Genomic DNA, 12,734 nt, shown 5'->3' with positions numbered 1-12,734 from the left:
GTAAAGCTCACCGCCATTGGACTCTGGAGCAGTGGAAACGCGTTCTCTGGAGTGATGAATCACACGTCACCATCTGGCAGTCCGACGGACGAATCTGGGTTTGGCGGATACCAGGAGAACGCTACCTGCCCCAATGCACAGTGCCAACTGTAAGGTTTGGTGGAGGAGGAATAATGGTCTGGGGCTGTTTTTCATGGTTTGGGCTAGGCCCCTTAGTTCCAGTGAAGAGAAATCTTAACACTACAGCATACAATGAAATTCTAGGCGATTCTGTGCTTCCAACTTTGTGGCAACAGTTTGGAGAAGGCCTTGACTGGCCTGCACAGAGCCCTGACCTCAACCCCATCGAACACCTTTGGGATTAATTGGAACGGCGACTGCGAACCAGGCCTTATCTCCTAACATGAGTGCCTGACCTCCCTAATGCTCTTGTGGCTGAATGGAAGCAATTCCCTGCAGCAATGTTCCAACATCTAGTGGAAAGCCTTCCCAGAAGAGTAGAGGCTGTTATGGCAGTAAAGCGGGCACCAACTCCATATTAATTCCCATAATTTTGGAATGAGATGTTCGACGAGCAGGTGTCCACATATTGTTGGTCATGTAGTGTATGTCAAAAACACCATCTACAGCTGGATCTCAATTACATGTGTTGCAGGTTTACATTTTTTTTCATTTATGTTCTGAGGTTGGACTTTAGCACGTACTGCACGTTAGCACGTAGGGTGCACCGATTGGTGTCACCTCGTTAGTCAGTATGTTTTACACCTGTGCTGGTTGCAGTCTCATTAGTGGGTAGGTGTTTCACCTGTGCTGGCCCAAGTGCTATTTAAGAGTGGTTAGCCCAGTTTTTCTGTGGTCTCGAGAGACGTGGGATGGTTAACACCTTTAGTTGGATCGCCCTACTGCTAGAAAAAACAATCCTTTATCTGATCTTCCCTGTTTTTGTTTTGCTCCACTTTTATGCTTGGCTTCCTGACTTTAAAAGTCTGGTGTGAGTTTTGTTTGCCTCTAAGTGGGCAGATTTAGTGGGAGCTCATGGTGAGAGTCTTTCAGGTTGCAGTTGTTGTTGCTAGACAACATTCAGTGGACACCCTCATGAGTGTCTTTTGGAACCCCTCCTAAATCCCCACCTGGGTTGGTTGTTGTCAGTGACTCTTGGTTAGTTCCCTTTTTTGAGCAACAATTTTTGGTTTTCTTGCTGGGGAATTTAACAACATGGGGAGGCACATCCAGGATCTTGTTTCCCATGAGTATAGTAGTCGCTCTAATCACCTACTCTGAAGCTCTGCTGTGTTCAGAATAGCCTTTTGTGGTAGCATTTCTGTCACTGCCATCCACCCTGAGGGGTAATGAGAATGGTAGAATCAGTTTGAAAGTTGCACAAACACACCGGCTTATAAAACTAAAGCCATGGACTGTAAGTTGGAAGTATTTGTGGAAAACAATATGAAATACTAGATAAATGTACAAAGGTGAATCTGGTCATCATTGCAAAGCATTATGCCAAAGTGACATCTGGCGATCCAAAAGCAGTAGTCAAAGAGTTGATTGGTACTGCTTTGGTGGAGGAGGACATCTTTCCGGAGAGGGAGGCTGATGAAAAGGGTCCTACGGGTGGCAGAGTATACCCCGTAGATCTGCAACTAAGAGAGCGATAGAACTAAGGGCAAAGTTGGAGCAACAACAATTAGAGCGTGAACAACAGAAATTAGAGTGTGAACAACAGACATTAGAGCGTGAACAAACAGACAGAGCGTGAACAAACAGACATTAGAGCGTGAACAACAGAAATTAGAGTGTGAACAACAGACATTAGAGCGTGAACAAACAGACATTAGAGCGTGAACAAACAGACATTAGAGTGTGAACAACAGACATTAGAGCGTGAACAAACAGAAATTAGAGCGTGAACAAACAGACATTAGAGCGTGAACAACAGAAATTAGAGAGTGAACAACAGACATTAGAGCATGAACAAACAGACATTAGAGTGTGAACAACAGACATTAGAGCGTGAACAACAGAAATTAGAGCGTGAACAAACAGAAATTAGAGTGTGAACAACAGATATTAGAGCGTGAACAAACAGACATTAGAGCGTGAACAACAGAAATTAGAGCGTGAACAACAGACATTAGAGCATGAACAAACAGACATTAGAGCGTGAACAACAGAAATTAGAGCGTGAACAAACAGACATTAGAGCGTGAACAACATAAATTAGAGTGTGAACAACAGACATTAGAGCATGAACAAACAATAGAGCGTGAACAACAGAAATTAGAGTGTGAACAACAGACATTAGAGCGTGAACAACAGAAATTAGAGCGTGAACAAACAGACATTAGAGCGTGAACAACAGAAATTAGAGCGTGAACAAACAGACATTAGAGTGTGAACAAACAGACATTAGAGTGTGAACAACATAAATTAGAGCGTGAACAACAGAAATTAGAGCGTGAACAACAGACATTAGAGCGTGAACAAACAGACAGAGCGTGAACAAACAGACATTAGAGCGTGAACAACAGAAATTAGAGTGTGGACAACAGACATTAGAGCTGGAACAAACAGACATTAGAGCGTGAACAACAGAAATTAGAGCGTGAACAAACAGACATTAGAGCGTGAACAACAGAAATTAGAGCGTGAACAAACAGACATTAGAGCGTGAACAACAGAAATTAGAGCGTGAACAAACAGACATTAGAGCGTGAACAACAGAAATTAGAGAGTGAACAACAGACATTAGAGCATGAACAAACAGACATTAGAGTGTGAACAACAGACATTAGAGCGTGAACAACAGAAATTAGAGTGTGAACAACAGACATTAGAGCGGGAACAAACAGACATTAGAGCGTGAACAACAGAAATTAGAGCGTGAACAAACAGACATTAGAGCGTGAACAAACAGACATTGGAGCGTGAACAACAGAAATTAGAGCGTGAACAAACAGACATTAGAGCGTGAACAACAGAAATTAGAGTGTGAACAACAGACATTAGAGCATGAACAAACAGACATTAGAGCGTGAACAACAGAAATTAGAGCGTGAACAAACAGACATTAGAGCGTGAACAACAGAAATTAGAGTGTGAACAACAGACATTAGAGCATGAACAAACAAACATTAGAGCGTGAACAACAGAAATTAGAGTGTGAACAACAGACATTAGAGCGTGAACAAACAGACAGAGCGTGAACAACAGAAATTAGAGTGTGAACAAACAGACATTAGAGCGTGAACAACAGAAATTAGAGCGTGAACAAACAGACATTAGTGTGAACAACATAAATTAGAGCGTGAACAACAGAAATTAGAGCGTGAACAACAGAAATTACAGTGTGAACAAACAGACAGGGCGTGAACAACAGAAATTAGAGCGTGAACAAACAGACAGAGCGTGAACAAACAGACATTAGAGCGTGAACAACAGAAATTAGAGTGTGGACAACAGACATTAGAGCTGGAACAAACAGACATTAGGGCGTGAACAACAGAAATTAGAGCGTGAACAAACAGACATTAGAGCGTGAACAACAGAAATTAGAGCGTGAACAAACAGACATTAGAGCTTGAACAAACAGACATTAGAGCGTGAACAACAGAAATTAGAGCGTGAACAAACAGACATTAGAGCGTGAACAACAGAAATTAGAGCGTGAACAACAGACATTAGAGCGTGAACAAACAGACATTAGAGCGTGAACAACAGAAATTAGAGTGTGAACAACAGACATTAGAGCGTGAACAACAGACATTAGAGCGTGAACAACAGAAATTAGAGTGAACAACAGACATTAGAGCGTGAACAACAGAAATTAGAGTGAACAACAGACATTAGAGCGTGAACAAACAAACATTAGAGCGTGAACAACAGAAATTAGAGTGAACAACAGACATTAGAGCGTGAACAAACAGACAGAGCGTGAACAACAGAAATTAGAGCCTGAACAAACAGACATTAGAGCGTGAACAAACAGACATTAGAGTGTGAACAACATAAATTAGAGCGTGAACAACAGAAATTAGAGCGTGAACAACAGAAATTACAGTGTGAACAAACAGACAGGGCGTGAACAACAGAAATTAGAGCGTGAACAAACAGATAGAGCGTGAACAGCAGAAATGAGAGCATGGACAAACAGACATTAGAGCGTGAACAACAGAAATTAGAGCGTGAACAAACAGACATTAGAGCATGAACAACATAAATTAGAGCGTGAACAAACAGAAATTAGAGCGTGAACAACAGACATTAGAGCGTGAACAAACAGACATTAGAGCGTGAACAAACAGACATTTGAGCGTGAACAAACAGACAGAGCGTGAACAACAGAAATTAGAGCGTGAACAACAGACAGAGCGTGAACAAACAGACATTAGAGCGTGAACAACAAATTAGAGCGTGAACAAACAGACAGAGCGTAAACAACAGAAATTCGAGCGTGAACAAACAGACAGAGCGTGAACAACAGAAATTAGAGCGTGAACAAACAGACAGAGCGTGAACAACAGAAATTAGAGCGTGAACAACAGAAATTAGAGCGTGAACAAACAGATAGAGCGTGAACAACAGAAATTAGAGCATGGACAAACAGACATTAGAGCGTGAACAAACAGACATTAGAGCGTGAACAAACAGATATTAGAGCATGAACAACATAAATTAGAGTGTAAACAACAAAAAGTAGTGCTTGAGCACAAATAAAAGGGAACGTGCAGGCAGACTAGAGCAAGAACAAGAAGAACCTGTGCATGCCATTTGATTAAGAGAGATGGATCTGGAAGTGCTCCCAATCTAGTCAGGCCACCCCGCACCCTCCACAGAGTTTCATCTTGGTCGGAACAGCCGGCTTGTACCGCCTTTCAACGAAAAGGAGGTGGATCTATATTTGTGCTCTGTCTGAGCGGATTGCCACGTCCCTAAAAATGGCTGCAAGATATTTGGTCACTGCTCCTTCGAAGTTTTCTCGTGGGAAAGGCTCAGAATGTGTCCGCCGCTTCATCTCTTGACCAGAGTTCAGATGATGAAAAGGTTAAAGCAGGTGAAAGCGTCAGGCTTACGAGTTGGTCCCAGAAGCACACAGACGACAGTTCCATACAGCTTATACTGCCCTGAGAAAGGACACAGGGTCTCTGTGTCCTACGTTGAAACAGACCAACGAGAGGGAGAAAAATACATTTCATTCTCGTGAGAGCACTGCAGCCCATTACGTCCCTGGTTGGGACTGGTGTCTCCTAAACAAGAGGGGGGGGGGGGTCGTGCCAAATCCTGCCATTTGTACGGAACCCAGAGTAGAGGAACCTGATGGGTTATCAGAAAAGTACCATAGAGTGCTCCCGTGTGCCGTTACACATTTCGTTACACGTTTCGGTTGTTGTCGGTGACTATTTGTTAGACCCCCACCCCCCCTTCTGTTTGAACAAAATGTTTGGTTTCCTTGATTGTTAACGTAACGAAGACCACACTGAATTCAATGTCCCAAATCAAACTATTTGAAGTATGCCAGGTATCTTATTAAGTATTCCTAAAGATGGGTGATTGGAGTGTCTTTCAGGTGATTGGCTACCAAGACAATACTGTACTAATCAGTGTCAAATCATTTCTCAGCAGCGGGGGGGGGGGGGGGGTCCGGCATCGGCATGTCCCGCACAGCAGGGTCCCATGGAACACGGTGGAGAAAAACTGCCCTGCAATACAGGTCCACTGCAAAGACGGGACGACGGCATGAAACACAGCAAAGGTCCCACAGACCTGGGGCTGGCATAGCGGGTCGAGCTACCATCTGCAGCACATCCATACAGTCCGATGGTCCGTGGAGCTTTTAGTGCGGACCGGGAATGTGCAGGACTGGGGGGGCGTAAACACAACTGCATGTTTACCCCTTCAGTGTGGGATCAAATCCCAGTCCCACAGCTATTCTGTATTCTCTCCCCGTCTCCCTTCTACCTTAAATTCTCTCTCAATGAATAAATGATTAAGAAGAGTGAATTAAAAGATCCCCAATGTCGACTCCTTGGTCTAGTGGTAACAAACCCGCTGCTAGTACATATACATACCTCCCCCATCAGAAACCTGGGTTCAACCCCCCAGTGTCTGTCCATCCTGCTGTGTCTCCCCTCTTCATCAGTATCCCCCTCCACTTCTGTACCATCAGACAAACGATGGTAAAGCATAACAAGACGGTCTCACCTGCGCCTCGTTCTCCTTGAGCAGCCTGCTCGCGCGCGTCCCTCCCGGGTCGTCGGTGACGTTGAGCATGACCACACCCTTCTTCTCCCAGCCGATGAAGGATCCGTCCGTCAGTGCCTCCACCATGGCCAGGAAGTCCTCGTAGCCGTGGTGACGCGTGGCCACCACGGAGAAGGAGGTCCAGTCGAACTCTTCCAGCACCTCAAAGACCACGTCCAGCTGCATGGCTGTGGAGCAGGTGAACTGGAGGTAGATGGAGCCGCTTTCCTGGGGGAGGAAACAGTTTGTTAAGGAGTGAAATGGGTTTTCAGGACAGGGAGGGGGAAAGAGGGAGTGAGAGAGTGCAGTGAACTGAAGGATGGAGGTAGTATCTGTCCATAAGAACACAGAATTTCATTTTCTGCTATAGACAGGAGGAATCCAGGCCTCATATTCACAGAGTCTCAGAGTAGGAGAGCTGATCTAGGACCCGTTTTGACTTTTAGATCATAACGCGTAAGATACATGGACAGCCGATCTGATCCTAGATCAGCACTCCTATGCTGAGACACTTTATGAATACAGTGGAGTCAAAATTGTATTTAATAGGGAGAAAACATTTTGTAACAGAGTTCAACGGGAAGGTGGCACCTGAACTTGTCGAATAAGAACACAGATTTTCCCTACTGAACACGTCCAATGTTAGGAGTAACGTAAAATTTCAATGACAGTGTGAGCCTAATCCAGGCCTACACGCATTGCGGTGGCTTAGTCTGATGAAGGCCTATTTAGACCATAACGTTGGTTAAGAAAGATACATTAAACTTGTGGTGCATCAAGTTTCTTACCTATTCAGTGGCTTACATTCATGCCATAGCAATATTACCCATGGTTAAATAGGCTTATAATTACACAATGTCTCAGGGTACTTATAAACTCCTTGGGGTAGCAGCTTCCTGTTTTCAGGGTAAGAAAAGCTTACCGTTTTCAGAGTAAGAAAAGCTTCCCGTTTTCTGAGTAAGAAAAGCTTCCCCTTTTTCAGAGTAAGAAAAGTTTCCCCTTTTTCAGAGTAAGAAAAGTTTCCCCTTTTTCAGAGTAAGAAAAGTTCCCCCTTTTTCAGAGTAAGAAAAGCTTCCCCTTTTTCAGAGAAAGAAAAGCTTCCCCTTTTTCCGAGTAAGAAAAGCTTCCCCTTTTTCCGAGTAAGAAAAGCTTCCCCTTTTTCAGAGTAAGAAAAGCTTCCCCTTTTTCAGAGTAAGAAAAGCTTCCCGTTTTCAGAGTAAGAAAAGCTTCCCGTTTTCAGAGTAAGAAAAGCATCCTGTTTTCAGAGTAAGAAAAGCATCCTGTTTTCAGAGTAAGAACTTCATGCCTGGGTAGGAGTTTTTAAACAAAGACAGCGGAAACATCGATATGGCCATTTGTAATTGAATTCCAGTCTCAATACCATCCCTTTCTTTTTATTTTCCCTTTGTCTGTCTTGTCTACTGTGAAGGCTTTCCAGTAGGGTCCACCAGCACGGTCCCAAATGGCACCCTATTCCCTTTATAGTGCACTACTTTTGACCAGAACCTTATGGGCCCCTGGTTAAAAGCGGTGCACTATGTAGGGAACAGGGTGGATTTATGGGACACGGCCGATATGTCCCTGTGTTTGGCCAGAAGTACGTTCAATTATTCTTTATTCACTGCGCAATTATTTCTATTTTTATTACATTTATAATCTGATCTCTGTATTGTTAGAAAAGGACTGTTAGTCTACACGTGTTGTCTGTAAAGCATGTGACAGATCATTTTGATTTGATTTGAGATTCTGTATTGCACTGCAGACCGTGATTTTTTTTTTATGAAAAAGACTAGCCCTCCTCTCCATGTCTCCTTTCCTTCATCTTCACTGATCTGGCCAGACTGGAAAGCCTATGCTTGTTCAGTTCTTTTAGATTATATTAGGATAAAAACAGATAAGGGAATGGAGAGAGGAAAGGGAGATACTCTACTGAAAGGTTCATGTACAAGTTGAGGATACGATTTCTAGAGTCGTATACATAAGACAGACAAGATAACAGACACAGAGATGGGCAAAGATACTTTTCAAAAATGTTCTTGTTACAAAATATCTAAGTAAAATACTAAATACTTTTGCCAAGTCATGTATTTAATAGCAATCCTTGTAAGTAGCCCCATTACTGTAACTACAACAACATTGTCGGTAACAGTTACAAAAACATTTGACTTGCTATGATTGTGATGTGGTTGGTTATCTACTTTAGTTGAATGCTCTGGATAAGAGTGTCTGCTAAATTAACTAAATGTAAATGTAAAAAAATGTGCACTTGCATGCTGGGTATTATTCTAATGAGCTCCACCCCCAAACAATTTGTATTTGAATAAAATGTGGCCCATTGTACTATGCAAGTGTTCATTTTCCAATTGACATTTTGGTCATTTAGCAAACGCTCTTTTCCCACCATAGTGCCAACAGACTTCTGATACCAATGCCGCAAATTTGGGGTGATAGGGGGCCACAAAATTGTGAACCACTATATTTTTTTTTTTAGCGGAAAAGTATTTTGTATTTTGAAAATACACAAATGTAGCTCTCTAAAGCAGCATTTCCCAAACTCTGTCCTGGGGATCCCAAGGGGTGCACGTTTAGTTTTTCGTCCCTAGCACTACACAGCTGATTCAAATAATTACATCTTGATGATTATTTGAATCAGCTGTGTGGTGTTACGGGGGGGGGGGGGGCCTTGGGGTCCCCAGGACCGAGGTTGGGAAACAGCTCTAAAGTATCTTGTTACAAAATACATTGGACTGGTAGTTCAGGCCAGTGAAATACAAATGACAAAAAAATCAAAAAGGTCATTTAAATACGTATTTCATATACATGTAACAGAAATACTGCCCATCTCTGAACAGAAGGATACAATGTAGATGGAACTAGATTATGCACATGTAAATGCCCACCGTTGAACTCCCCTCGCTATATTAATTATTCAGTGAGCGATGCACAATTAACAAGGCCAAGTGAGACTTGAATGGGGCCTGTAATTGTAGAAACGTTCACAGTTGGATATGTGTGCAAAAATAGGTTAAGTATCAAATGACACATTTGTGTTTGAGAAGAAAGGACTGATGAAAGGCGATGGAACTGAAGGGGTTGGCTGTATTTATCCCCAATGAGACTGTGTGGAGAACATAAGTATACAGTGCATTCGGAAAGTATTCAGACCCCTTGACTTTCTGCACATTTGTTACAGCCTTATTCTAAAATGTATTACATCAAATCTACACACAATACCCCAACATGACAAAGCAAAAACGGATTTTTAGAAATGTTTGTAAACGTTTTGAAAAAAAAAAAACCTGAAATATTTACATAAGTATTCAGACCGTTTGCTAAGAGACGTGAAATTGAGCTCAGGTGCATCCCGTTTCCATTGATCATCCTTGAGATGTTTCTACAACTTGAGTGGAGTCCACCTGTGGTAAATTCAATTGATTTGACATGATTTGGAAAAGCACACACCTGTCTATATAAGGTCCCGCAGTTGACAGTGTATTTCAGAGCAAAAACCAAGCCATGAGGTCGAAGGAATTGTCCGTAGAGTTCAGAGACAGGATTGTGTCGAGGCACAGATCTGGGGAAGGGTACCAAAAAATGTCTGCAGCATTGAAGGTCCCCAAGAACACAGTGGCCTCCATCATTCTTAAATGGAAGAAGTTTGAAACCACCAAACTGAGCAACCGGGGGAGAAGGGCCTTGTTCAGGGAGGTGACCAAGAACCCGATGGTCACTCTGACAGAGCTACAGAGTTCCTCTGTGGAGATGGGAGAACCTTCCAGAAGGACAATCATCTCTGTGGCACTTCACCAATCAGGCCTTTATGGTAGAGTGGTCAGACGGAAGCCACTCGTCAGTACCTTTTACAGAGATGGTTGTCCTTCTGGAAGGTTCTCCCATGCCCACAGAGGAACTCTGGATCTCTGTCAGAGTAACCATCGGGTTCTTGGTCACCTCCTTGACCAAGGCCCTTCTCCCCCGATTGTTCAGTTTGGCCAGGCGGCCAGCACTAGGAAGAGTCTTGGTGGTTCCAAACTTCTTCCATTTAAGAATTTTGGAGGCCACTGTGTCCTTGAAGAACTTCAATGCTGCAGAAATGTTTTGGTACCCATCCCCAGATCTGTGCCTCGACACAATCCTGTCTCGGAGCTCTACGGACAATTCCTTCAACATAATAGCTTGGTTTTTGCTCTTACATGCACTGTCAACTGTGGGACCTTATACAGGTGTGTGCCTTTCCAAATCATGTCCAATCAATTGAATTTACCACAGGTGGACTCCAATCAAGATGTAGAAACATCTCAAGGATGATCAATGGAAACAGGATGCACCTGAGCTCAGTTTCGAGTCTCACAGCAAAGGGTCTGAATACTTATGTAAATAAGGTATTTCTGTCATTTTTTAATTATACATTTGCAAACATTTCTAAAAACCTGTTACTGCTTTGTTGTTATGGGGTATTGGGTGTAGATTGATGAGGATTTTTATTTTTTTTCAATACATTACAAATGCACTGTAGGACCCTTTTCACAGAGTGTTTTACATGGAACTCATAATAGTTCTACCTGCAACCAAAAAGGGGACATCCGAAGAACCCTTCTGGAACCCTTTTTTCTAAGAGTGTAGAGTTGCACAACTCCAGTCCTCGAGGGCCACTCTCTCTGTTTTCGGTCTTATCAAATGGCCTTTGGAAACCAAGTGTTGAACCTTCTCAGCAATCAGTGACATTAATTGTTACATTACAGGAAGTGCCAGGCAGACACAGAAAGCAGCAGGACTGCAGCCACTCGAGGACTGAAGTACTGTTCTCCTACTCAGACCACACCGCAAAGATGACATCCTCATACTAGTTGTAAATGGAGGAAGTTTTGTAAACATCTTTTTAGCAACCAGATAACAACCAAAATACAACGTCTTTTCCATGATGTTTTGAAAAAGACATCTTTACCTGGTTGTAACAGAGACCAGCTGGTTGCAATCTGGTTTTAAGGCGTCTTCTCAACCAGAAACCCAGTTTCCAACCAGAAAATGAAGACGTCATGTGCCAAATTCTGCCCACTGGGTAAGATGAGGCTTCCAACACACAGTAACTTAGGACTGATTCATTACTTGAAATCCATTAAGAAGGGAACGTTCTCAGCCAGGTAGTTACCTGTGGCTCCCTGCCCAGGCCGGCCCCTCCTCCCACGGCCACAACAGGCACTCCGGTCTGGGCCGAGACAAACTCCAGCATGGGGGCCAGGGGAGCCTGGTCGGGTGGCGGTGGCCTCTCCTCCTCGAACACCAGCCCCTGGAGCGGCGTAGTGGCCAGCAGCTCACACAGCTGCAGCAGAAGGCTCGCCGGGCTGCTCTCGTTCACCGTCAGGTAGATCACGTTGGCTGGGCCATACTGCGTCATCACGCTACCGCCCACCAGAGCCGCCGAAGCAGAAGCCAGTGGCGCAGACGCCGCCACCATAGCCAATGACGACGAGGCCCCCCTCCCCTGAGGACCCCCGTTCGTGGCGCCCGTTCCCCCAGCAGCGGCCGTCTCCGGGAGCAGGGAGGAGCCCGAGTGGACCACAGCGATGTTGACTACACCCAAGTCCCTCTCTCTCTCCCGGGGGCGGAGCAAGAGGGGAGGGGAGGAGCGGGCGGGCCCCGTGCAGGCCAACACGGCCAACAGGAGGGAGAGGGCGGGCTTGGCTGCCATGGGGGGGGGGAGGGGAGGGGAGGGGGCGCAGTTCGGTGGGCAGAGCAGCGACGGCGTCAGTTCACAGGCGAAGAAGGACCTGGAGTGGAGAGGAGAGGTGAGAAAAAAGGATTCAGGGGGGGAAAGTCTGAAGAATGAAAGGCCTGTAAGTAAGTGAGGAGAGGAGCAAAGATACGCATAGAAGTAAGTAGGAGCTACAGTGGCGAGGGGTACTATTGAAAAACAATCAAGTGGAAGAGAGAGGGGGGTGTAGGCGTAATGGGAAACGGGGTGCTACACACTGAGCCTCATTTAAAAAGAGCAGGTTTCAAAAGGAGAGAGAGAGAGAGAGAGAGAGAGAGAGAGAGAGAGAGAGAGAGAGAGAGAGAGAGATTGCACTAGACAGAGGGGTGGATGGAGTGGGCCTGCATCACCTACCATACAATCAATCAACATCTTAAGGTCAGTGTAAGCGTAAAGCCAAGTACAGTGAACTACAGAGGAACATAAACCCACTGCTTGGGGACTAGAGTAGGAGTGTTCACCCCTTGAACTCAACCCCCCCCCCCCCGGACATCAGAATTAATTAGCCCAGGAGCTGATTCATGGTTTGATCCCACATCATTGGAGAGCTTTGAAGCTGAGCTATAAATCTTTGCAGCCATAAACCACCAATGGGTACTGTACATCTAAATGGACAGGGCTAAATTACAGTACAAATAAAACTGGGGAGGGGTGGTGAGTTTGGTCGAGGTAGTTGTGTGTATGCATGTTATTATAAACAATTGTGATTGAGGTGGGGAAATGCTCTGTGCAGTTGAGTGAC

The 12,734-nt window shown here is 44.4% G+C and overlaps 1 protein-coding gene across 1 annotated transcript in view; it reads right to left on the bottom strand.

Moving 5' to 3' along the window:
• The window catches only part of LOC124012203 (glutamate receptor ionotropic, NMDA 2D-like), a 68,741-nt gene that overhangs the window by 41,087 nt on the left and 14,920 nt on the right, over nucleotides 1–12,734 (bottom strand). Inside the window, exons 2-3 of the mRNA XM_046325680.1 lie at nucleotides 11,390–12,008; nucleotides 6,202–6,468 (exon numbers count right to left, since the gene is read on the bottom strand). Of these exons, the coding sequence (XP_046181636.1) occupies nucleotides 6,202–6,468; nucleotides 11,390–12,008 (886 nt within the window). The remainder of the gene's footprint in view (nucleotides 1–6,201; nucleotides 6,469–11,389; nucleotides 12,009–12,734) is intronic.

The sequence above is a fragment of the Oncorhynchus gorbuscha genome, linkage group LG24 (genome assembly GCF_021184085.1).
Source record: "Oncorhynchus gorbuscha isolate QuinsamMale2020 ecotype Even-year linkage group LG24, OgorEven_v1.0, whole genome shotgun sequence".
Classification (NCBI taxonomy): Eukaryota; Metazoa; Chordata; class Actinopteri; order Salmoniformes; family Salmonidae; genus Oncorhynchus; species Oncorhynchus gorbuscha.
The sequence above is the reverse complement of the archived record's forward strand: the minus strand, read 5'-3'. Positions and strand labels throughout refer to the sequence as shown.